Genomic DNA, 27,220 nt, shown 5'->3' on the forward strand with positions numbered 1-27,220 from the left:
AAAAAACTATAATTTTTATATTCTAATTGTTTGGCTCCCCTAAACACAAGTGTGAATTTAATGTAGACTGAGACCCTACTGTATCTCACAAAAATAGGTTTGAGTTCCCTTTAAAGTTCTGGTGCAAGTCAGGTCACTGACTATTTGTTGTTGTTGTTGTTTAATTTGCATGCTGAACATTAGTTGGAGCTCTTAATTTTAAACTCTCAAAGTGTACCAGATTGTGCATTGATTGTGTTGTACCTTGTCAATGCAAATGATGAAGAATTTACAGAGATATTGTCGAAAACCCAACTTGGGACATTTCCAAACTTTGGAAGTAATGTATATGGTGAGGTAAAAAATAAGTAGATACAAATATTCTGAACATGATTTACAATAGAAAAGGTAATCCTGAATGCAATTATGCATTTTGAAGTCCATCTAGCAATGTAATAACAGTGTAATAACAGCAAAATACATGCCACTTACATAATTTCTCATCTGCACAATAAGTGCACTTCAAAAGCATAACCCCACCATTTATGACTCAGCCTAAATTTATGAAAATTTCACTACAAATGTTTTATGATTACTATAAGTACAGCGTAAAGTTCCATTTCATACATTTTTCAGCGATGGCTAATGACTTGAGGCTACTGTCACATGTGGTGCTGAATGCATAACATGAAATGGATAGGATAGTAGAATACAGGTACTAACATAGCACTCACTCTGTGTTTGATAAAGCTGCAGGACATGTGTTCCATCAGCATGTGAGCGTACAATACTCTGCACAACATGGCCAAGGCAAATCTCATTTCTTTATTGTAGTGGTCTTGAGTGATGATGTGTGTAAGTGTCTGCGTGTATAGCTCATGCTCCCGTTAGTGTGCAAATACAGTATGTCAGAGAATGCAATAACATGGGGAGGGATGGATGAGAAAGTCAGAGGAGGTTCAAGGGAAAGGCAGAACAGGAAAAATAAAAGAAAGAAAACGATCATGTCCCCCTAGGCCTCTATTGACGAAACGGTCAGTGTTTGACCTGATGGAGGGAAAAGAAGTAAAAGGTTGACTGACAGTGTGAGGCAAGGTAAGAGACAGATGGTGAGAGAGAGGGATAAAGAGAGCAGGGGAGAAATACAAGAGGAGAATTAGAAAATGAGAAAGGCATGGGAGAAAAACAAACAAATATATTCACAAGGACACATATGGAGAAAGTACTATGCCACACAGACAGTTAAAGGATGTTAGGCAAATTCAAGAGATGTTAGCATTTCAATTCATGCATAAACAGAGCACTTGTTTCAAGAGGAAATCGTCCTGTAGAATGCTAATTTAATGTAATTAAATATGTCTGTATGTGTTACTTTGCCTTGCAGCGTAAAGCTAACAGGAATCCCCAGAACTCCCTTCTAGTCCAACCTGACATCCCTCACAACTTGTCTCTTCATGTCTCTTGACTGTCTCCACCCTTTTTCCCGTAGAGGGAGAAAGCATTAGTCATTCATAGCTCAATCTGTGAATGGGTGGTGTGATTTGTCACTGCTCTTCATTTTTCAGCTGAAAATTTAGTTTACCATTGTAAACTGCCCTCTTCATTACAGCTGTACAGTGTGTCCTATAATATTTGTAAATCTGCACATGCTGTTTATGGCCACTGTATTATTAATTTGAGGTTTATTACTGGTCTGTATAGTCTGCATGGTACATTGTGCAGTATTGCACATTTGCTAATCATTATTTTTCAGAAGTTTTTCAAACCTTTTCTGAAGCCTCCCCAGCACTGAACACTTTAAATAAGAGAGACATCCCAAATCCCTGCTATATACTTCATTCCAACATGTTTTTGTTCTTGTGAGACCGTATGGTATATTAGAGACCAAGCAATCTAACTGTCTAATAATCAGAATTATCCTGACATGAACTGTAGCCAATTGAATATTTCAATTCACACTTTATCCTAAAGGGGGTGTCACAGGGCCCTACAATATATTACCTATAAGCCTATGAGTCCAAAAAAGGCTAACTGCATAAATCTTTGTTTCCATTAGAAGTACTTTTCTTGTGGTTATATTGGTTGTAAACGCATTTCAAGAAGTTCTCCACAGGTTCCGCCCATTGATCTGGATGTGACGCATAACATGCAGTTGTTGCTGTCCATGCTCCAGATTTTTTCTTTTCTTTAACAGACAGGCATTTATATACAGTAGGTGTATGTTTGAGTAGACTGTTAGTGTTAGAGATTTCACTTAATTTTATAAGAAATACCCTGTTTTTTACCAATTTAGGACAAAACAATTTTCTCATTACTAACCTCCTCAGCTAAAACAAACATAAAATACCCACCAATTTCCAAAGGAACAGTCACTTACAGTCAATAATTTAAAATGCATTTATGGAGCCCAGCGTGGACTGTTGTTGTCAGCAAAAATTATCTTAATCAATTCCAGTCCACCACTGGTACTGGTGTGTGTGTGTGTGTGTGTGTGTGTGTGTGTGTGTGTGTGTGTGTGTGTGTGTGTGTGTGTGTGTGTGTGTGTGTGTGTGTGTGTGTGTGTGTGTGTAGAGATAATCCTGGGAACTTCTTTATTGATCAAAAACGGTCTTGCAAATCACATATAAAAAGCCTAAAAATAGACCCCAATTTTGTTCTCGCTTGAAGTTCATAGACATTCTAGATGTATTATGTTACTTCTGCACAGCATAAGCCTAAACATCCAACAGGATAAAGAGACAATTGGAAACCAAAATGACATGAACAAACCCCTTTATCAGCTGCTAATGCAGGCACCTTTACAAAAAAACAAACTAAAACTTGGGTAATGCTTCTTTCATAAGACACAACTTAAATCCAAAGACCAGACTCAGACAAGATCATATCAGAAGAACAACACTCTTATTATACTAATACAAATACAGAGACACACAGAATAAACTATGGTAGGTACAGTGGATTAAAATAATTGGTTTAACCTTTAAAATAACATTTGCAGTATGAATAAACATGGAGATGAATGGAGACTGAGATGGGGGGGGGGGGGCGACAGGTTGAATACTAACTGCACTGGTTACTCTCTCTCCCTCTACAGTCTGTGTAAGTGATTGTGTAATGGTGTGGGTGTGTACTCAAGCCTCTAGTATTTATTGAGATATGTGTTGGTTTTGATATTGCTTTTGATAGCTATGTGTTTTGTTTTTCGTGTGTACGCTTAAATGGTTCTATTTCCAGATGTTTCTCTTGTTCCAGACAGTAATGCCACTGGTAAATAGCCTATATAGATTAGTCAAAACTGAAACTAGATTATAAATCACTACTGTCCATTAAAGTCCATTAATCAACGAATCCACAGAGCAGTTGCATTTCGCATGACTGGCGCCCTTTTCTTCAGCTACCCACATAAACGGGAAACAAAATAGCCACTTTCTGCCGCACGCATGATCTACGGGCGCGCTTATGCGGAGTGACAGGAACAAGCCGCACTCAACTCATTGTGCTACTCACTGTTCTCTCATACCCACACGCACACACAGATAGAGGAGTAGCTATTGTGTCTCATTCCAAAACTACATTCAGTACTATATTATGCGAAGTGTAAGCGAGCGGAGACACACCTGATTTTTGCCCCGCTGTCCGTCTTCGAGTTCCGGTGAGCTGTTCATGATTCCCCATCGATCATTGAGCATTCTCCGGAGAAGAGCCAACACTAAACCGCCTGTCAGTTACAGGCGGTGGAAAAAACAAGACACCTTGTCGTTCAGTCGTTTTCCTGTTCCGTTATTCCATGGATATAGACAAAAAAAAAAAAAAAACCTTTGGAGGAAAGAGGAAAAGGATAGCGAGGAGAGTGCGCGAGATCGAGAAGACACTGATCTAGCCTCTACTCCAGGACCACACTGACAAATTCTGGTCTAAAAGGGGAGGCGAAGACACTCGCACCACACATTGCAATATCATACGTACTTTATAAGGAAATAATAATAATAAATAAATAAATAAATAAATTCCTATAATTTCCACAAAGTTGTTTTTCTTTCCTCCAGGAGCGTTAAATAAAGTCCTCAGATATTCCAAACGAAGTAGCAAAAGAGAATGACGGGCGCGAGTCGCGCGCGTGTAGGCTATATCCAAACCAGCTGCCACTCAAAAGGCGAACAACTCCAGATATTCTGTCAGAAAACGTGTTCAGTCGATTAAAAGTGATACAACTTTGTATTCCTGAGCCGATAGCGGGGACGTGGCGGTAAATATATCAAGCACAGTGCGCGCGGGTGGTAGTTTCCTCCCAGGCTGTCCTATTGTACCGGACAGAGGGCGAGGGGTGTCTTGTTTTCACAAGACTAGCGCAGATTAACGGGGTTCCTACTCGTGTCGTGAGTTAAACTCCTCGCTCTCCTAGAGCGTCAGAGGCTGTCCGTTAAGCGCGCTCCCGCTATGCGCTCAGGTTTTTTTTTTTTTTCGCTCATTCACCGGCGGCACTGAGATGACTTCTCCAAACCCTCTAGGTCAAGAAACTACTATTTCGAAATGAGCAGCTCAACGTGCAATAAAATGAGATTGGATGAGCGTCAGAAGTAATAAATTATTCCAGCTGCACGCAATACATAGCGTTGTTTTTTTAAAGTGTAACTATAGGCTAACCCTCATCGCAGTGATATTAGACATAGCCTACCCTTGCCAGTTATATCTGATAGCACAGAGATTAATCCGGCGATCATGGCAGTCAGTTTAGCAACGTGTTCCCCATTAATGAACACGCACAGGTGCGATCCACGTGATAACGGGGTCAGTTGCACCTTCTGCTGGCCAAATGAGTGCCCAAAGTGCTCAGGAAACAACCGCCCTAAACTGAGACTACTTGATAGTGGACAGAGAAGAGCTTTTGGATGCGTGTGTGTGTGTGTGTGTGTGTGTGTGTGTGTGTGTGTGTGTGTATCCAGTAAGACCTGCATCTCAGCCAAGCCTTAGGCAATGGACTTTTGGAAAGACTTAAACAGTTTATCCTGGCTCTATATGTTAACAGCAGTTGTCCTGGCTCTATATGTTCTTTTTTTAACAAAAACATGTTGCTCTATCTATGTGTATTTGCAGAAGTGTGTGTTTTCACAGATGGTGCACGAGGACAAAAGTTTGTAAAACATTTGAGGGGTGAGGGAGAAGTATAGACAGCTGTTTTTAGAATAAAAAAGCATAAGGGCCAAAGCTCAATAAGATATATGTTTATATATTTGTAATCTAGTTTAAAACACAAGTTCTTAGAAATGTAGTCTTTGTACTCATGTTGGTTTTGGTTCTGAAACATTCATACCAAAAGTTCAAAATTAATGTTTAAAAAAAAAAAAGTTGTGTAACCAATTAAATTATTACTTGACGTTTTTACATATTTACAATATTTATTTACTTTAAATTTTTACAAAACAAATATCATTCTACATATCAAATACCATAAATATAATTCATAAATAGTATTCGACCTTTTTAACATACTAAAGGTTTCAGGGAATCACACCACATGATATTTCATAAATTGAACTACATGCTTTGTCTTTGCACCACATGACTGTGATTTGGCAGATGTTTTAAGTAGTTTTGTTTTAAATTACTAAGCGAAACTACTTTCTTCTTGTCTACTCTTTCTTTTCAAAGAGGCAATAAAAGGCTTATGCCATCCCCAAAATACCTAAATTGAGCCAAATTAAAACCATGCCATCATAGAAGAGGTGTAAAGAATGTCATTGACCTATTATTGAAACAGAAGTCAAGTCAAGTCATAAAGTCAAGAACTGTTTTGCTGTGGTAATAAAAAGAAAATCCAAGAGTGTTTTTAAAAAAAAAAAAAGAGCAGGAGTTTAACCGGCATCTTGGACAAATTTACTCATCAGCTATCGATCATGGCCTACTATAATCATGTTCTCCATGTACAGTGACTGGCAACCCCTATAGCTGATGTGATAGGCGTTCTGATGCGCTATAGATGCTGACGTATCATCCAGGTATACAATGTTGGTAAATCTCCCACTCTCTCTTTGTAAAATATGAGAAAAGAAACAAATTACAATTATTATTCTCCTCACACAACTCGTCCAATTCAGAAAGAGACAGTTAACCAAAGCTTCAAGTGATAGTATAGGGCCTATGTTTTGTACTATTATACATGAAATAAGTCATCCACACACACAAAGAGACAAATGTAAAGAAACTGAAAATGTAATTAAACCAGACTGTGCCACACTCACCTTCAAACAGTGTGGTCCAAAAATCAATAAAAGGTCCAGGTGGTCAAAGAAAGCAGTCCTATTAATATAATGATAGTGTGAGGGAGAGAGAGGGGGGGAAAGGGTGAGAAAGGAGTAGGATGAGCTTTGTATATTGTAAATCTTGATGACCACAAGGTATTTTGGAATTGAAGAGGGTGGAGCAGAGAAAGACGAGCAGTGATTTCCCCCCACTGCTTCCCAGGATTGGTTGGGAATGAAGCTATATCTGCAGCAGTAAAGAGAGAATGAGCAAAGTGGAGAGAGAAGGAAATAATCCTTTTATTGATTCGCTCTCACATCACATGCTCTCCCCTTCTCTGCAATTCAGCATCTCTCTCTGTCTCGTCACACACACACACACACACACACACACACACACACACACACACACACACACACACACACACACACACACACACACACACACACACACACACACACACACACACACACACACACACACACACACACACACACAGGCAGGAGAGCTTGGCACATAAAAGGTGACATTCACTGATGGAGTAATTAGTGGCTAGCGAATCACATGCGGTCAGTGATGTTGATGTAGTGATGATGATGTACATGCTAATGATGATGTGGAAATAGTTGAACCTTTATTAATTCCACTGATTATTCTTACAAATAACTGAATGGAGCAATTGGTCTGCTGAACATCAAATAGAAGGCTAAGGTTTTGCTTTTAAACGTAATACATTTCTGCCTCTCATAAAAGAAGTGATGGATAAAAGTGGATATACAGTAGTTGTTGTTAGAATCAATAAGTAAACTTATATTCACTCAAAAATTTTGGGGTAAGTACTTTTTGTTTTAAAGAAAATACTTTTATTAGGCAATGATGCATTTAACTGATCACATACAGTAAAGACATTTATAATGTTATAAAAAATATTTTTTCAAATAAATGCTGTTTGTTAATTTTCTATTCATTAAATAATAAAGTGGCATGCAACATTGATAATAATAAGACTGTAAAGGCTTCTGAAAATTCAGCTTTGAAATTACATGAATAAATTACATTTTAATATATTAAAAAAGAAAACAGTTATTTCAAATTGTTGTAATAATTATCACAATATTATGTTCTTACAGTATTTTTGATCAAATTAATTCAGCCTTGGTGAGCATAAGATAAGAGACTTTCGACCCCAGACTTTTGAACGATAGTGGACATTCTCTGATCTTCATGTATAAATACAAAAAAGATGATGTTTTAAGTCAGTGGGGTCCAAATAACATTGTTGCCGTCAATCTGACGTTAGGTTCTGACCTCAATCCAACTTTAATTTTCAACAAAAATTCAACATCTGTCCAACATTGGATGTTGACGTCAGTCTGACGTTGGCTATGACGTCAACCCAACTTTCGGCACTGATGTGATGATGCACACCTTTTATATTTTTTATATTTATGACAATAAACTGTTAAATCATATATAAATATTGCTGTGATACATAATAATAACATACAATAAACTAATAAGAGCGTCATCTTACATTCCTTTTAAGAGCAGGCGCGCTTTTTCCATGGCGGATAGCTATTATAATGGAGGATTTGCCAGGCGCACGCAACTTACATGATGGTAAAGGTGATTTTGCAGTCTTCAGAATTGTGTTTCCTGGTTCTTGACGGACAAACCACTTTGTTAGATGTCCTTATATACCTAGGTGTCTTACCATTATTGATCAAACAGGTTTGATCCGTCATTACAATTAGCCTGAATAATTTGGGTAAATCTGTAAACTAGATTTATGCCTATTTTTTCACATCTTCATATTTTGCTTTGTAATTTTGGTTCGCAAAAATGGGAACTGCTGCGTCTGTGTAGATGAGAGAAGCAAAGTGTATGCGCGTTGTGCACATGCTACATTATGGCCAAGCATGCGCCCTTAAAATAGCATCTGAATAACGCGCCACAGACTTTTTAGACTAGGTTTTTCCTGGTCTGTGGCGGAATTGTTTTCTGAAACTGCAAAATAGCACCAGGAAACGCAAAATAGGAATGATACAGGTGTCGGTGTACAAAGTAATTTGCGCTGGGTGCAAGATTCACTTTAAAAAAAATAATTCAGGGGCTTAGTAAATATCACAGTAATAATTAACTTTATTAACTTAATAAAATCTCTGAATATAATTTACTTGATTGTTTGAGTTGAACATACCAAAATAATTGACAAAAAAATCCAACAGTTAATTTTGTCTAAAAATTACAGTTAAATATATATTTTTTTCACTTAAAGAATTTAGTATTTGACTAACCAATTATTTATTTTAAATAAACTTAATATATGTGTGAATTTTCTATGAATGGAGAATTAAACAGATATGTTTCAATAACCACAAAAATTAATTAGTTCAAGTCAATATTATTAATTAAAACACACTTAAAGGTTGTATCAGCGATTGTGGGTGACGTCACTTCTGTTTGTGTTTGAAGCGAGATCCCAAACAAACCAAGTTAGCTCGCCCCATCCCTCCCGTTTCGTGATCATGGAAAAAAAAAAAACTATCATGCACACGCATTTCTTAGCTAGCTACCCAAGTTTAGTCGAGCTTCGCTCATTATTTCAAGAAGGATATTTTCACATACAGTTCACATCCAAACAAGTCAGCACTAGCAGCTACTCACCTGTCCAGAAGACAGTGCAAGCTCGGTGTCCGATAAAAAAAAAAAAAAAAAAAAATTTTATTTTATTTTCCACCGTTCAAAAGCCTTCCCGACAACTATACGTGTCTTGGAATAAACACGATGGTATTCCCTCGCCCTAATCCTCCTCCTCTTGGGCATTGACTCAGATGTTCAATTTCTCTTGTTGATAGACCATGGCTTCTTCTTCAGCTCCGACTTCGCATGCAGCCGTCACCGTGCATGAGCGCAAACACTCACAACAACCTATCTTGTGCAATTATAACAGAATTATCCCAATATAAAAACACAACAACACAGAGTGAGCAAACATTTAGGTGAGATAGCTTTGTTGTGTTGAATTTGATTTGTTGTGTTTTCCTGTCATTTTTATTAATAGGCGTTTAGACTAAAAGCCTACATGCTGTTAACCGATGTTGGCCGACAGCGTTTATATTACCGTTCTTGATGCTTTAATAGTTAACAGATTATTAAAGTCAAGCGTTTTGTTTAATTAATAATGGCACATTAAAACATATTTGCTAAATTCCAGTAGAGCCTCTGTTGACTTGGCTACAAATTGTTTAACCAAAAAAAGTTAAGGACTGCGGCTTTAAAGTCATATTGTTTTTGTTTGTTTTTGGTGCCACCCCAAGATTTTGAAAGACTTTAAAAATCAGTTTCTTTAAAAATGAAATGTGATCGAGGTTGAGCTACATCATTCCAACTATTCACAATTCTCCCAGCTCTGTTTCTGTCTCTGGGATTCTACCATTCTTGTATTTCTGTCAGTGCAGGACATTGGTGAGAGGTTTGTAATTATCTGCGATGCTCCCTTGAGCTCTGTTCTGGAACTTCCTGGTGTTCCGGTTCTGTTCTTCATGTCTGGCATTCACAAAAGGCCAGAGGGAACAGGGGAATAGAACCACACTGGAAGCCGCCACTGTAAATAACATACATCCTTGTCCCCACAGGCTAAATCAGGATATGTTACCCAGCTTCAAACCATAAGGGAGCGAGAATGACCTTCTAGTATCTAAAGTGGCTTTGTCTGGGTTTTCACACTTGTATTTTTACTGTTATGTCTGCCATTAATCTTCATTCTAATTTTTCCTACTCAATTTTTCTTCTCCTGAATTTAGCTCACTCACTTAGTGCCTCATAGCTGCACAAGGATACTGTACAGTTCAAACAAGATATCAGTTTGGAGGGACACTTTTGGCCATAATGAATCGTAGCATTTGAATTTTCACGACAGCCTTTCACCCTTTCAGCCCACTTTTCATCATTCTACTCAGTCGTCTCTGGTCGTAACTCAAACGAATAACAAGCTGACCTTTTGAAATCATAACTATATTTTAAATTCATGGCATTCCTCACATTCTACAACCCCATTTGAAAGCTGTAGAGGAACAGGTTTTTTTTCATTGCTGCAGGGAAAAATTATTGATGAAATAACAGAGGAGATTTATACAGTACACACAAAGTTCTTTTGATTAATTTATTCATTTTTATTTCATTAATCCCACCCTCAACTCCTGCTGAAAAAATCTGCACAGGCTAAGTCACTTTGCTCAGTTTCTTTCAGTCTACTTATATTTGACAGTATAGACCTCGTTCTCTTCAGATCATCACAGGAGCAGAACTGACCGCTGTTCTCAAAAACCATCTTGTTTAAATGGCACATACTGGGAAACAGCAGTAGTATGTTGAAAAGCACTATTTGATATTTAAAGAGCAGAAGCAGTCTGGACAAATTCATCCCATCCACTCCAGCATAAATGAATGCAACTGAATCTCCAACACATCTGATAGCAGGATAATGATATAGGATTTGATCAATTTCTTCCTCAGTCTCAATTGGCTGGAAGGTCATGTGGCCTGAAACACAAAGCTAAAACATATTTTCCTTACTGACTCTCAAAAGAACAAGCTATTGAGACTTTAATCGCAAAATATCTCAATGGTTCTTGCTAGTTCAGTTTTGATCTTAAAAAGAAAAGTGTGGAAAAGAGGTAATTCTGATCCCAGATATTGAGTTGGAACTTCCTCAAGATTCTTGTCTTATTCTAGTCCACTTCAATGTTCTTTATACCACTTTCAATTTTATTTTGGGCTGCAAGTTCTGGGGCAGGCTACATCTATTGTCAATACTGTATGAAGCACAGCTCATACAGAAGTCAGTTTTAAACAAAACAGTTGCTGTTGGTCAACACAGTGAATTTGCATGACCAACTGAACCCGATGCAAAAACGGGCATCTGGAAAATCTTGTGGAAAGGACTAGATGACTAGATTTCACCTGCATAAAATCATCAAACAATGGTAAATGTGACCATAATTTATAAGTTATAATTTATAAACTGCTAAATATTTAGTTGATGGACAATTGCACTTATATGAAACCATTAAACTTAGTTTAAAAATATAGTCTCATTTCAAAGTAATGGGACCTGGAATAATGTTCGAAATAAAACACCTCAATGAGCTCGTTTTACCAGACAGGCTTCAATCCTTTTTAGACATGATGACATTGACATTTGCACTTTCTAGATCTTTAGCGGACATTATTAAATCAATAAAGATAAACATTATATTTTGTGACTGCACATTGTTGTATGAGGAGATTTATGGCATGTCTTGCCTCAGTCCTTTCCAGTACAATATAAACAAGACAAGGCACTTTTAAATGATTTCAACGAAAGTAAATACCAGCTGACATCATATCCATCTCTCTCTGTTTGGAGACGTACGTGTACTGATGTTCCCCACCTATTCCAACCTTTCTCCTGTAATATGAAATGACTTCAGAAGCCTGGCTGTCTGTAAACCTACAGATTATGTTTCTTTATGAACAGAACCTAAAGCTTGTTGCGTTGCTGATCTCATTGAAATTCCTTTGTCTTGTTTTATATACTTTAATAAGTAACCCACTTATTTGCAAGCTTCCTCATCATCTTCCTGACACATATACATATTAGGGGGAGAACGGGGATGGTGGAAACAATTTTGACCTTTCTGTCTATATCTTGTAGTACTTTGAAGTCAGTGTGTTCAAAATGTGATCCAAACTAGTTACAAGTGTCTGCTATTAAATGACATACATAGCTATTATCTTTGCAACACAAACAGAAAATGCATGGTTTAGTTTCAAACACGAGGTGTCAGCATCCTGCCTCCTGTTGTTTGTCTCCGGGCCTCTAGAGGTCACCTGTGTTCCCCTCTGCTTTAGTTCTTCTTGTTAGCATTATTCAGGTCACCTGTGTCTTGTTTCCCCTAGAGTATTTAAGCTGTGTTTTTTCCCCTTGTTCCTCACTTGGTTTTTGAGTCCTGGCTATGTGTCTCCTTGCTGTGATTTTGAGTCCTTCCAAGTCACCTAAGCTATTCCAAGTAAGCTATTCTGAGTTATTTGATTGTGTTTTTCTCCCCTCGTGGAGTTATTTTATTTCTCTCCTGTTACCTTTTATTTTTGGATTATCTGTTTTTAATACCTCTTTGTGAGAAGAACTTTTGTTGGATTTTTTGGACTTGCAAAGTACCTTTTTTTTAATAAATCTACTTTGCCTGGAGTTTTGCCTTGAGTGTTTCGTTTGGGTCCAACATTATCACCTCTGTGGCTAAGTGGTAGAACACTCACTCTCCACACCTGAGACCCGAGTTCGAGCCCAGCTTGTGACAGAAAAACCGAGTCAGCAATGGACCCAGAAACAGTTGTTTCCAAGGACCTTTTGGCGGTGATCGCTCAACATGAGGCATCTTTCCAGCGCCATGAAGCTGTTCTCAGCCGACAAGAAGAGCTGATGGCCAGTCATTCTCAACTCCTGGCTGATATGATGAGTTCCATCCGCCAGCTCTTCGAACGCCTCCCTGTTCCTTCACCTTCTTCTGAATCACCCCCGAGTGGTGAAAGGATTTCTCCAGTAACAGAGCCCCGACTACCACCTCCCAAGCCGTTTGCTGGAGATCCAAGTTCCTGCCAGGGTTTCCTCACCCAGTGCTCCCTCACCTTCGAGCTTCAACCCTCAAGTTTTCCCACAGAGCGTTCCAAGATTGCTTACATTATTACCCTTCTTTTGGACAAGGCGCTCTCCTGGGCCTCTGCGGTGTGGCAATCCCAGAATGCCTGTTGTGACTCCTACTTGGAGTTTGTGAGTGAATTCAAGCGGGTGTTTGATCATCCTGTCAGTGGTCGGGAAGCTTCCAAGCGTCTACTCTCTCTCCGCCAGGGTTCCCGCAGCACGGCAGATTTTGCCATTGAATTTCGGACCATAGCAGCTAGGAGTGGATGGAATGATGAAGCACTGAGGGTCTGCTTTCAGGGAGGGTTGTCTGAGCCTCTTCAAGATGAGTTGGCCACCCGAGAACCAGCTTCAGATCTTGAGGCCCTCATAGCATTGGCCATCTGCCTGGACAATCGTCTTAGAGAGCGGAGAGCAGCTCGTCGCCAGGTCTCCCACTCCCAAGTTCCTCTGAGCAGCTCTGTTTCTCCAGTTGGTGTTCCTTCGTTCAGAGCTTCCCCGCCCCCGGAACAACTCCAGGATTCCCCAGAGGATATGCAGTTAGGCCGTTCCAGGCTTTCTCCCAATGAAAGGGAACGTCGCATGAGGGAGCGTCGATGCCTCTACTGTGGGGTTGCCGGCCACTTCCGCTCCACCTGCCCCGAGCTTTCGGGAAACGCCTGTCCCCGCCCGGCTATAGGAGGGCTGTGATGGGGAAAATTAGAGCTCCTCCTACTAACGCTGTCCTAGCTATTCCAGCCACTCTGTCCTGGGAGGGCCACCAACAACAGGTTCAGGCTATGATCGATTCTGGCTCCGCAGGTGATTTCCTTGATCTAACCTTGGCTAAGAAACTTAAGATCCCTACCCAACTACTTCCTCAACCCCAGGCAGTTACTGCCTTGGATGGCAGACCTCTGGAACCAGGCAAAGTTACAGAGGCCACTCAGTCCCTGCGACTTACCATCTTTCAACACCAGCAGGAGGAGACCTTCTATCTCATTGACTCACCAGAATATCCTATTATCCTGGGTCACCCTTGGCTGTGCAGACATAATCCCCAGATCGACTGGCCTACTGGAACAATTCTAAGCTGGGGTTCCACTTGTCAACTCACCTGCATGCTTCAGAGTCCCTCAGCCCCTAGTACCGAGTTTCAAGAGTCGGTCGACCTCTCCCGTGTCCCCAGTGTTTACCATCGGTTCAAGGCAGTGTTCAGCAAGTCCTGGGGTACTTCCTTACCACCTCACCGCACTTACGACTGTGCCATTAATCTACTCCCTGGTTCCTGCCCTCCTAGGGGTCGGGTCTTCTCCTTATCCTCCCCTGAACACTCAGCTATGGATACCTACATCAAGGAGTCCCTGGCAGCCGGCATCATCCGTGCCTCTACTTCCCCAGCTGGGGCGGGCTTCTTTTTTGTAGAAAAGAAAGACGGGGGTCTTAGGCCTTGTATTGATTACCGGGGTCTCAACAAGATCACGGTTCGGAATCGATATCCCCTTCCTCTCATGGCCACTGCTTTTGAATTGCTTCAAGGGGCTTCCATTTTTACTAAACTGGATCTCCGCAATGCTTACCATCTTGTGCGGATCCGGCAAGGAGACGAATGGAAGACGGCCTTCAACACTCCCACGGGTCACTATGAATATCTGGTGATGCCGTTCGGGCTCACTAATGCCCCCGCAGTATTCCAGGCCCTGATTAATGATGTTCTCCGGGACATGCTTAATCTATTTGTCTTTGTATACCTGGACGATATCCTCATCTTCTCAAGGTCACCGAGGGAGCATGAGGGGCATGTTAGCAGGGTTCTCCAGAGACTCCTTGACAACCATCTCTACGTAAAGCCTGAGAAGTGTGATTTTCATGTTTCCCAGACTCAGTTTCTCGGGTTTATCGTCACTCCTGGCCACCTGGAGATGGATCCCAATAAGGTCAAAGCAGTCCACAACTGGCCCACCCCTGCCACAGTCAAGGAGGTTCAACGTTTCATTGGCTTTTCTAATTTTTATAGAAAGTTCATTAAGAATTTCAGCTCTGTGGTAGCCCCCTTGACGGCGCTTACCAAGGGAGGAGGGACCAAGATTCACTGGGGTCCAGAGGCAGCAGGAGCCTTTGAGGATCTCAAGCGCCGCTTCACTTCTGCTCCAATCCTGGTTATCCCTGACCCAGAAAGACCTTTCGTGGTTGAGGTGGACGCCTCTGAGGTGGGGGTGGGAGCCGTCCTGTCACAGAGGAGTGAGGATGGAAAATTACACCCTTGTGCCTTCATGTCTCGCCGCTTGTCTGACGCTGAGCGCAACTACCACGTGGGGGATCGAGAATTGCTTGCGGTAAAACTGGCCTTGGAAGAGTGGCGCCACTGGCTTGAGGGGGCTCAGCATCCTTTCCAGGTTCTCACAGACCACAAGAACCTGGAATATCTCCAGCAGGCAAAGCGGTTAAACCCTCGGCAAGCACGATGGTCCCTGTTTTTTAATCGATTCCAGTTTCTCCTGTCTTACAGACCTGGCACCAAGAATGTCAAGCCAGATGCCCTATCTCGAGCCTACTCTCCAGAAATGCAAGAGAAGCCCTTGGCATCGATTATTCCGAGTTCTAGGATCGTCGCACCTCTTCAGTGGGAACTAGAAAGAGTGGTACGAGAGGCCCTTGTCCTTGAGCCAGACCCAGGCGGTGGTCCCGCCGGACGCCTGTACGTTCCTCTCTCTGTTCGAGCCCGGGTCTTGCAGTGGGGTCATGAGTCGCCCTTGACATGCCATCCAGGCAGTGCTCGCACACTGGACTTCCTCCAGCGGCGGTTTTGGTGGCCGTCCATCAAGAAGGATGTTCAGATCTATGTTGAAGCCTGCCCTGTGTGCAACCAGGGAAAGTCTACACGTCAGCGACCCCAGGGATTGCTCCATCCCTTACCTGTTCCTCGCAGGCCGTGGTCACACCTTTCTCTGGACTTTGTCACAGGACTCCCTCCATCCCAGGGCAACACAGTCATCCTAGTGGTTGTAGACCGGTTCTCTAAGGCCGCTCGGTTTATTCCCCTCCCCAAGCTGCCTTCAGCCAAGGAGACTGCTGAGCTCCTCATGAACCATGTTTTCCGGATATTTGGGATTCCCCTGGACATTGTCTCCGATCGAGGTCCCCAATTCTCGTCCCGGTTCTGGGGAGCCTTCTGCAGGCTTATTGGGGCCACTGCCAGCCTATCGTCTGGGTTCCATCCTGAGTCTAATGGTCAGACGGAAAGGATTAATCAGGATCTGGAAACCACCTTGCGCTGTATGGCAGCCAGTAATCCCATGTCTTGGGCCTCCTATATCGTTTGGGCTGAATATGCCCACAACACCCTCCAGTCCTCGGCCACTGGATTGTCCCCTTTCGAATGCCAGTTTGGATACACCCCTCCATTATTTCCAGAGGAAGAGGTGCAAGTTGGTGTTCCCTCTGCCCAGCGCTTTGTCCTACGCTGTAGGCGGACATGGAAGAAGGCCAGACGTACCCTCCTTCGGACCTCCCAGAGATACCAAAGCCAGGCTAATCTCCGTCGCCGGATGGCCCCTAATTTCCGAGCTGGTCAAAGAGTTTGGTTGGCCACGAAGAACCTGCCCCTCCGGGTTGAGTCCAAGAAGCTTTCCCAGAAGTACATTGGCCCTTTTCGCATAGCATGGAAAGTTAACCCTGTTTCTTATCGTTTGTTTCTCCCTCGCTCCCTCAGAATTAACCCCACTTTTCATGTTTCGTTACTAAAACCTGTCTTGTCTTCTCCTTTTGCCCCCCCACGCAGACCCCCTCCACCTCCCAGGATCATTGACGGCCAGCCAGCCTACACAGTGCGCCGGATACTGGACTCCCGGAGGGTCCAGAACTCTCTGCAGTATCTGGTGGACTGGGAGGGCTACGGGCCAGAGGAGCGCTCCTGGGTTCCAGCCAAGGACATCCTGGACCCAAGTTTGATTCGAGAGTTTCGCACCCGTAAGCCAGGGTGTTCTGGTAGGAACGTCAGGAGCCGTTCCTAGAGGAGGGGGTCCTGTCAGCATCCTGCCTCCTGTTGTTTGTCTCCGGGCCTCTAGAGGTCACCTGTGTTCCCCTCTGCTTTAGTTCTTCTTGTTAGTGTTATTCAGGTCACCTGTGTCTTGTTTCCCCTAGAGTATTTAAGCTGTGTTTTTTCCCCTTGTTCCTCACTCGGTTTTTGAGTCCTGGCTATGTGTCTCCTTGCTGTGATTTTGAGTCCTTCCAAGTCACCTAAGGTATTCCAAGTAAGCTATTCTGAGTTATTTGATTGTGTTTTTCTCCCCTCGTGGAGTTATTTTATTTCTCTCCTGTTACCTTTTATTTTTGGATTATCTGTTTTTAATACCTCTTTGTGAGAATAACTTTTGTTGGATTTTTTGGACTTGCAAAGTAACTTTTTTTTAATAAATCTACTTTTGCCTGGAGTTTTGCCTTGAGTGTTTCGTTTGGGTCCAACATTATCACCTAATGTAATGTAACATTATGATATCCACCGGGTGATATGTAACATAGGCTAATGAAATAAGGATTTTGACAAATTATTTTGAAAGGTTTTTATTCAACACTGACTTTTCAATATAACTGTGTGTGTGTCACTCTTAGTCTCAGTGTGTTTGTCACACTCAGTCATATAACTGGCCATTATAAATTGAACTTGAACACAAACTTTGTTTGTAAGCATGTTTGTTACTGCCAGTGTTAGTATTGGCCATAATAAAATTGAACACTTAAACATTGTGTGTGTGCGTGTGTGTGGTAACGTTTCATTGTTACATGAATGTAACCCAGAATCTAACCCAGAGTCTTGTTGTTACAACTAACCCAGAGTCATGTAGCCATGAACTAGCTCACCTTACAGCTAACAGGCAAAACATTAGCACTAACAACTTGCATGGAAAATATCTACACAGACACACAATAAACATAATAAAAGTTTGATGAGTTTAACTACAAAGCAGAAATTCCCATAACAAAAACAAAAAAAGTAAAAAAAGTAACGTTCTTACCTCTAAATACTTTTTTCCACTATAACATGTGCTGTGTCTGCCACAGGGCTCTACTTTATCACATGTGGAATAAGAACTAAACTGAGCATGTGCGAAGTGAATCAGGTGATTTGTAACTAGTTCCTGATTGGACAGATTGGAATTGTTACAACTGACCCGTGTTACAACCATCCCCTGTCTCCCCCTACATTTAATATAAACTTTTTTTCATAACCGTGTACATAACAGTTTAACATTTTAGTGCAATGTACCAAACCATTTTGTAAAATCACCAAATCAATTACTGCAATAACAATGAGATTCATCACCACTTGCTCATATTACAAAAAATACAAGTAGCCTATCATTAATATAACGCTTTTTGAATTTGACAAAAGCTTCTCTTAAGCTTAAGCAATTGTTTTCACTACTGTTTCCCCATTTCGTTCTGATTTGATGATGCATGGCACTTTACCATCAAATTAAATGTAGCAGAAAAAACAAGTCACTGTTTGAAAGATCTTTGTTTGAAAACACTTTGTTGCTAAGAAACAGTCATCTGAGCATTTCTGTCTTTCTCTCTTTGGATGAATAAAAGTGTTTTTGTGGAAGGGACTGACCAAAGAATCTTCACTAAACCTAAGCCTAAATTTTAAATATGGCTCACGTAAAAGCTACTAATAATATTATATTTATACCTTCTATGTAGAATACCATGGAAAAGATTGTCCTGTCTGAATGTGTCATGATTCTGCCATCTAGTCCTTGTCCTTCTTTAAGTCTTGAGGCAGGATCATGACAGACCCATGTTTTATGTGCAAACACATGGCCTTGTTGGGCCATGTGCTTGTGTTGTCTCGTCTTCTAGCCCCGCCCTCCTTGTTATCCTCGTTTTGTCATTATTGCTTTACCTGTGTCACCTGTTATGTTATCATTAGTCTCGTCTTTATTGCTTTACCTGTGTCACCTGTTATGTTATCATTAGTCTCCCTATTTAATCCCCTTGTGTTTGCTGTCCTGTGTCGGTTCATTGTTAATCCATGTCAAGTTTGTGAGTAACCTTGTTGAGCAATTTCTAGTATCAGTTGTTTGTCTTCTAGTATTTTGTCAGTGTCTTTGTCTAGTTAGTCACCATAGTCCTGTCCTGTTTTGCCCCCTCGTGGGCTTTGTTTTCCCTGTTATTTGTATAATAAATCGTGTTGCCTTGACTACTGTCTGCGATTGGGTTCGTCCTTCCTCACCTTCGTAACAGAATGAACCGACCAAAGAGGAACCCAGCAGACAGCATGTCCTCCCGGCTACAACCGGAACAATGGTGGTTGTCGGCCCCCACCGACAGAGAGAGGGTCAACTGTCCGATCCCGTCCGAGGGTGAGTGGATCCTGAGGAACTATGCCCGACTCTGGGATCATTTCTCCCAGGAGGATCAACACACTACTTCCTTGGGATCTCCACCCTCTGCCCGTCTGCCTGTGATCCAGGAGAGTCGCATCTTAGGCGTTGTTACGCAGGAGGAACAGGGGTGCCCCACTTCGACTCCTAAAGCGTCATCCGGCCCTGTAAGTCTCCGCGGCAAGCGAGGGAGACGGATCTCGTGGGAGTCTGCTTCGGAGTCTTCAGCGACGGAGTCAACCCTGCCAGAGTCTGTCCTCCCAGCACCAGTTACGGTCCCTGCTGAGATTCCCCTACCGGTCACAAGCCTGGTTTTGGTCTCTGCTCCGCGGCCAAGGAGAAAGAAGAGGAAGAAGGGAGCTTTCTGTCCTCCATCTCTGTCTCCCCCTGAGTCCGCGATGGCTCTTCCAGTCAACGCTGTTCCAGAGCCCGCTTCAGTCAACGCTGTTCCAGTGCCCGCTTCAGTCAACGCTGTTCCAGTGCCCGCTTCAGTCAACGCTGTTCCAGAGCCCGCTTCAGTCAACGCTGTTCCAGTGCCCGCTTCAGTCAACGCTGTTCCAGTGCCCGCTTCAGTCAACGCTGTTCCAGTGCCCGCTTCAGTCAACGCTGTTCAAGTGCCCGCTTCAGTCAACGCTGTTCCAGTGCCGGCAGCAGAGAGGGTTGCTCATGAGTCTGCAGTCGTGAGAGCTGAAGAGAGAGCCGCGGCCGATTCTGCTGCTAAAGCAGTGTTACAGTCAGTTTCAGCTAGTCAGGAGATGCCTGTCGTCATTGCTGCCAAGACCCTGTCTGATTATTTGTCACGTCTCGTCCAGATCCTAGAAGTCCCTGTCAAGCCTGTTTTGTCCCCAGACCCCGTGCCTAGAGCTGCAGAGAAGACTGTTCCTGAGTCGGCTGCTCGGATTGCTGTTCCTGAGTCGGCTGCTCGGATTGCTGTTCCTGAGTCGGCTGCAGTGAACGCAAATCCTGAATCGGACATGAGAAGCGCATCTTCCGAGTCTGATGTGAGGAGCGCTGGTTCTGATTCGTCTGCAGAATTCTATGACCCCGTTCCAGCTCCGCAGCCTGCTGCTGCATTGCCTCTCTCCACTGCCCAGCCACCTACTACATCCCCTGTCTTGAGTCCTGCTTCATCTCCTACTGTTTCCCCCATCAAGATTCGTCCCGTATCGTCGCCCCCTGTTGTCCCTATCAAGACTCCTATCAAGTCGCCTTGTGTTTCCCCGGTCAGCCCTGTCTGCACTCAGCCCCGAACTGTTTCCCCCAAGACTGTTCCTCATGTGTCCCCTTCCCAGTCTGCCCGGATTCCTCGCCCTCAACCCTCACCCCGTAAACCCAAGACCACAGTCCCACCCACCCACCCTGGACATTCCCCTATGAACTCTCTTGTTCCTCCGCCCCCCCTCCAGTGTTTGTTATTTTTATTGTTGCACCCCAACCCTGTCGTTGTGTTTTCGTGTCTGCCCTTATTGTTGTTTGTCATGTTTAGTTGGTTTGTGTCTTTGTCTCAGTCTGTCATGTCCCGTGTTTGATGTCTCCTTGAGGAGCGTCTGGTAGCCGCTCCTTAAGGTGGGGGTTCTGTCATGATTCTGCCATCTAGTCCTTGTCCTTCTTTAAGTCTTGAGGCAGGATCATGACAGACCCATGTTTTATGTGCAAACACATGGCCTTGTTGGGCCATGTGCTTGTGTTGTCTCGTCTTCTAGCCCCGCCCTCCTTGTTATCCTCGTTTTGTCATTATTGCTTTACCTGTGTCACCTGTTATGTTATCATTAGTCTCGTCTTTATTGCTTTACCTGTGTCACCTGTTATGTTATCATTAGTCTCCCTATTTAATCCCCTTGTGTTTGCTGTCCTGTGTCGGTTCATTGTTAATCCATGTCAAGTTTGTGAGTAACCTTGTTGAGCAATTTCTAGTATCAGTTGTTTGTCTTCTAGTATTTTGTCAGTGTCTTTGTCTAGTTAGTCACCATAGTCCTGTCCTGTTTTGCCCCCTCGTGGGCTTTGTTTTCCCTGTTATTTGTATAATAAATCGTGTTGCCTTGACTACTGTCTGCGATTGGGTTCGTCCTTCCTCACCTTCGTAACAGAATGGGCAATAGCTGTATTTATGGATGTATTATATTTATAGTTATATCTATGTATGTATTGATGCTCACTTTTTCTTAATCAAGAAGTTTCTGCTGCACTGCCAGGAGAATCTTGCTCCACTGAAACTATTCTGAAGGTAAACTGAGAAACATTTTCATTTTCAGAATCTCCAAAAGGGTTTCTATGCAATGTGTTCTTCAAAATGATTTTTTTTTTTATTCAGTGATATCGTATGAGGGTGAAGAACCCAAATGAAGTTGTGTTTATGTACATGTGAGTCCGTTCGATTGGTTTATTATACAACTCTTTCATTTCAAGCTATTCTAACAAATTGAAAAAGGAGAAAATCTGCAGAAATGGAGGTGAATAATGGTTAATCGAGGGGAGGAGGTGAGCAGAAACAAAATATGCATGGCGGGGAGCAAAGGAGAACAGAAAAAAATAACAAAGGCAAAAAAGGAGATGACAGGCTTTGAAAAGTGTTGAGGGGGAATGATTTCGTCTGTTGATTTTTAAAACTTTAGTTTTCTGTTCATTTGCTTTCTGTCTGGGTTTTCTCAAAGGGTGGGACATGACAAATTAAAGTAATTTTTTAAAGACATTCAAATGTCACTGTAGGATAAATTTGTTTTACATACTTTGAAAAGGAGGAAAGCTTTTCAAACAATACTATTTTTACAATTATAATTATAAAGGGAGCAGGTTGTCAACACATTAGCCAAACAAAGAAAAAAACATGAAACAACCAATAACTACACTGGCTCTGGTTCCAAACTGCACACACAAACTTGAAGAGATAGTTCAGCCAAACGTTTGTTAAAGGTACAATATGTAGGTTTTTGCAGCACATTTTCAAAACAATGACAAAGGCGAAGCTTAATGACGCTATGAAGGAGAGTGGAATGATGGGAGATGTCGTTTTCACCATCCAGAGATGTATGGAATTCTCTAATCATGTTCACGGATCAGGTAATTTATTATGTTTTATTACCTGTACGTTTGATCACATTATGTCATCGTAATGAATTAACTGCAAGAAACGTGAAATGCTGTATTAGCCTGTTACTGATATGTGACTATTTGTCAAATGATTTAGTGGGTTAATGCTGCACAGTTTTACAGGTTTATAACAATCATACTAAAAGTAAATTTGAACGAACCCACATATTTGCAAGTGTTTAATTGCACTGTATTTCATTTCACAGCCATATACTTGGTCACCTGTTAAAAAGCAGTTGATCTACGTTTACAGGATTTTTATGGGAATTTCTGTACTCGCCAATCAATAATCCCACGAGATACTGCATCATAGATATATTATATATATATATATACATAGATCCTCCTTGGTGTCTTACGTATAGCAGCCAATTGAAACGCTAATGAGGTATGTATGTATATTTAAATATGGTTTCTACAAGCGGAAACTGAGGATAGTGCGGATATTACGTCATTGATACGTGAATATGACAAGGGACGAGCCATTATTTAAAACTGGAATTTCTCTGGATTTACAAATCCTTGGGAACTTTTGAGATAATGTAGGTACACAAGAAATATACTGCATGAAATATATAACAATGTGCAAGTGTTTTTTTATATATATTATATTACAAAAATCTTACATATTGTACCTTTAATGAAGCCTTGAACCATTTCTGCTTCACTACACATGCAGACACATGCAATTCTTTTAATTTGAGAGCCTCTGTTGAAAAAATAATTGGTCTTTTTTAGATAAAGGCACAGTAATGTGTTGTTCTTTCTTGCTTGATAGTGACTAGTAAGTTTCTTTCTTTCTGAATGTATGAATTACTGAATAAACATTTATCCCTTCTGTCCACCTAACAAGCACCAAGATGATCTCTCCTTCCAGATTGGAGCCACAAAACAGGGCCCTGGTGTTGAAACACTGCAACAAGTGTGTGTCAATGAGTGATGGAGGTTCCCTTGCTCCCTTTCTTTGCTGCTCCAGCTTTTTGAATTCTTTAAATCACAACTGACATTGTTTGTAGAGATTAATAGTTAAAAGTCACAATATGTATGAGTGATTGCTGCTGAAACCGAGCAGCTAACGCTCCAAACCAGCAGAGAATTACTGTCACAATTTGATGCGTGTCATCTATACAAATATACAATGAAAGCCCATAAATTACATTAGTGTTATGGGAATAGATGAAGTCTGGCATTGTTTGTGGTTTTACATTTTAATCATTTATTTAAATAGAAGGAGAAGAAGGAGAAGAATCTAAAAAAGATATCACAAACATGACTATGAAGTTGTGAAGTGCATGTGTGGTTGGCGGGTCTCCGGGCTGCAGCGATACATGCTGCTCGCCCGCAACAGCGCTCAGCTGATCATCATTGATCTTGAAAGTAACGTTAACGGCTCCTTTCATCAAAGCTTCAGCTGTTTGTTCGGCTCTCCATTAGCCTACAAGGTTTGTAAACTCGCCAAAGAAATATAAATACATAGTCTACTCACTATATATTCAAACACATACATATATAAAATGTATTATACATTACTACGTTTTTACAGTGTTTACCATCGTTTATTGCACAGTATGTGGTATGATGAATTTTTTAGCCGCTATGCTAAATAATAAGCCTAATGAACAAATGGAAATCATTTGACTTATTGTCTTAAATTGTTTTAGTCATTCAATTCAATGTATTGTGTACAACTGTGTCTTCAAATTAACGTTACTGATATAACTAATTTAGCTGATTCCTTCCGTTGTCATTGGCTTTTTTATAACACAAGTGGTTTAAAGTTATAGTTATTGGTCTGTTTTTGTTTACGTACAACAGGTGCCCTCATTCTCTCAAATACTCGTTTAAAGCCCTTTACTGGCTATAAATATTATGTTGTGAATGGATATAAAGCTTTCTTCTTTTGTTTCCCCAGAACAACCATAAAATAATCTGAACATTTCAGAGGCAACATTGAATTAGGCCTACTGTAAGTTACCTGCACCACATGCTAGTACTTTATTACTATGAGCTATTTTGTGTGAAATTATAGTGGTTGACTGTGTACTTGTGTTTTTTTAATCAGTTATTCTCTGAAAATCTTCCCTCATGCTCTCAAATCTCATTCATGTTACTCAGAAAATTAATATCACAGGTTTGGAGCCAATAATGCTATGCATTTTTTCTTAGGCTATACCTTAATCATTTGCATTTAAATAAGACATTTGAACTCTGAATTATAACTTTAAGTTTAAAAAAGCTTAAACTATAGCTATATAAACTATAGCTATATAGTTTATAACTTATAAATATAGTTTATATAACTATAACTGAAGATATAGCCATATAAAAAAGCTATTATATGGCTTCAGAAGACTTATAACTCATGAGTTGTGGACACTTTTATTTTTTATTTTTTTTTTTCATATTTTTTAGAATCTTAAATTGTTGCATAGAATTGAACTTGACAAGTGTGCACAAGAATGGTTTCATGAATGATTTACACAATTTTGTTCTGCTTGTTTTTTCATGCAGTGAAAGCGAACAGTGACTGGGGTTGCATTATGCTTGAGATCTGCTTTTGGGTTCCACAGACAGAAAGTCAAACAGGTTAAGAATGTCACAAAGCTGAGGAAATTATTTTAAGTTCACAACTATCACTTTAATAACATTACTAACAGTCCATTTTGTTTTTTTGCAGGGTCCTCTGTAAGCTGAAATACAAGTTTGAACAAGAATAAAAATCCTCCTGTAGACCTGAAAATCATTGAAGTGCCTGGACCCTCCACCAGAAAAGAGGAAAAACAAACGGAAGACGAAGCTGCTGCATCTTTTCACTTTTCTAATTTGTTAAGTACCTCACATGTCCCTTGTTATATATTAGCACCGTTTGTTGTTTGTTTTTGTTTCCAGTCTCACGGCATCCCAGACTTCAACATTTTATGATTCAAAATAGCTGAAAAACTAACAATCTGAGATTTCGGTATAGAGATAAAGGTTAGGATCATAATTTGCAGGACTATTACAGCACAATGAGTGTATTAGCTGTTTGTTTTTGGCATCCAAAAGAGTTTTTGGACTTGGAAACAGTGACGTCAGACTTAACAAGCGAACTGAAATAAATGTTTTAAAGTTAAGTGAAGATGGACATTTTTATTAGGTAATTTTTGTTTTTGTTTTTTACATTGATTTATTACATGGAACATATGTGTTTCCATGCATTTTGTTTAGATGTCTTTTCTTGTATAGCCTATTGTATGCATTGTTGTTTATATTTATGTTGCTTATGTATTATACCATTTTTTTGTGTATTCATTGATATTAATATATTACTAGCTTTTTTTTCCAAGTGCATGGAAGTGTATGTATTAAAATGGATCTAAAATATGTAAACAATTCTTATTTTCTATTTGGTTCAGTTTGTTTATTATAATAGAAGTCAATATTAACCATAGTAACAACATTAAATAAAAAATAAAAATTGGTTCCTGGAGGCACCCAAAGCAGTTCTACACAGTGCTTCATATAAGAGTCCCTGAGTGGTTCCTCAGAGACCACCCCTTTTTAAAGGGTGCCTAGGATCTACAGACGGTTCCGCCGGTGTGGCAAAGTGAAGAACCCCAAAAGGTTCCTCCAGACACCTTTTATTTTTACAGTATACTGTAGAACATCTGGTATTGTTACATTATTTCACTTTTGATATTGAGCTGGTACCAAAGTTCCTGTACTTTTAAAATTTATAGTCCTCACTCACTGTTAGTTGTGCAGCAAAAGTAAATGAAGGATAGTGAATGTCATTATGCTACAGAAAATTGCTTGCACATCTCAAATTCACTGATGATTGATGTAACGCTTTCATATACTGAAGTTGGCCAACTGAACCATGCTTTCCAGCTGCACAACATTAAATACAAGGACACACGTGGATAGAGGATATATTTGGATGCCACGTGTCTCCTACAATTAGTGCTCTAACTTCTCCAAACTGAAGCTGTTCCACCTTACTTCTCTTCCACCAAATATTTTACTCTTTCCCCTCCACTGACTGAATTTCCATAATTTATGATGTTTAATTTATAATTAATTTATACAATGCTTCCCCGCCATTGACAGAATTTTCCGGCTTTCCGTGTTTTCATTGTTATGTGGGCGCTATTACACATCTTTTGAAAGAGTACAGAATCTCCGGATCGAAACACAGGAAAAAAAGTAACAGAAACAAGCGATAAAAGTGTTGCTCATGCACATTGTAGTCTGAAATAAAAACATGATTTTCTCAGCTTTTTGTTCAAACTGTTTTCTTTTTTTAAATGAAACGTACTCACATTCAAGTGTTGATAAAGACTGCATGAAGCTAAAATAAAACTGGGTTTTATTGTTGTTGTTTAAAAGCAAATACTCTGTTTTTTTCTTATTAAATATTGCATGATCAGTTATTCATACAACATGTATACAGATATAACAGATATTCATGCACAACAATATTATTTGGGCCATGAAAGTTTTGTGAAAATTATAAAAAATGCTTGCGGTGACTGGTAACTTAAAAAAAAAAAAACGCGAGTGGGGAGTTAAGATTTCAGAAGTTTTCAACTTAAGCCTACTTATCGTAAGTCTCACAGAACTACTGACCTCGCAGTAAGTTATCTTTAAAAACCTTAATAAAACTTCAATCTGTCAGCATCTACAAGGTATCTTTAAGCCTAGTGAAAACTCAGCAGAATCATCAACCAATCTGTCCCACTGTCCCAAGCATCCTCTCCAAGAAGGCCATGTTCAGAAATCTCCTGTGATGTGAATCTGCAAATCCTCCTGTAAAAATGTGCTCCTTAATACTCAGTCATTGTTAAACAAGTCCCTTTTGCACGGCTTGGTATTGTGATAGCGATTA

The 27,220-nt window shown here is 40.7% G+C and overlaps 1 protein-coding gene across 1 annotated transcript in view; it reads right to left on the reverse strand.

Annotated features, from left to right (window-relative positions):
- The window catches only part of fibcd1b (fibrinogen C domain containing 1b), a 134,294-nt gene extending 130,404 nt beyond the window's left edge, over positions 1-3,890 (reverse strand). The window contains exon 1 of the mRNA XM_079608786.1: positions 3,597-3,890. Coding sequence (XP_079464912.1) covers positions 3,597-3,668 — 72 coding nt within the window. The 5' untranslated portion in view covers positions 3,669-3,890. The remainder of the gene's footprint in view (positions 1-3,596) is intronic.
- Positions 3,891-27,220: the final 23,330 nt, after the last annotated feature.

The sequence above is a fragment of the Phoxinus phoxinus genome (genome assembly GCF_949152265.1).
Source record: "Phoxinus phoxinus genome assembly, chromosome: 3".
Taxonomy (NCBI): domain Eukaryota; kingdom Metazoa; phylum Chordata; class Actinopteri; order Cypriniformes; family Leuciscidae; genus Phoxinus; species Phoxinus phoxinus.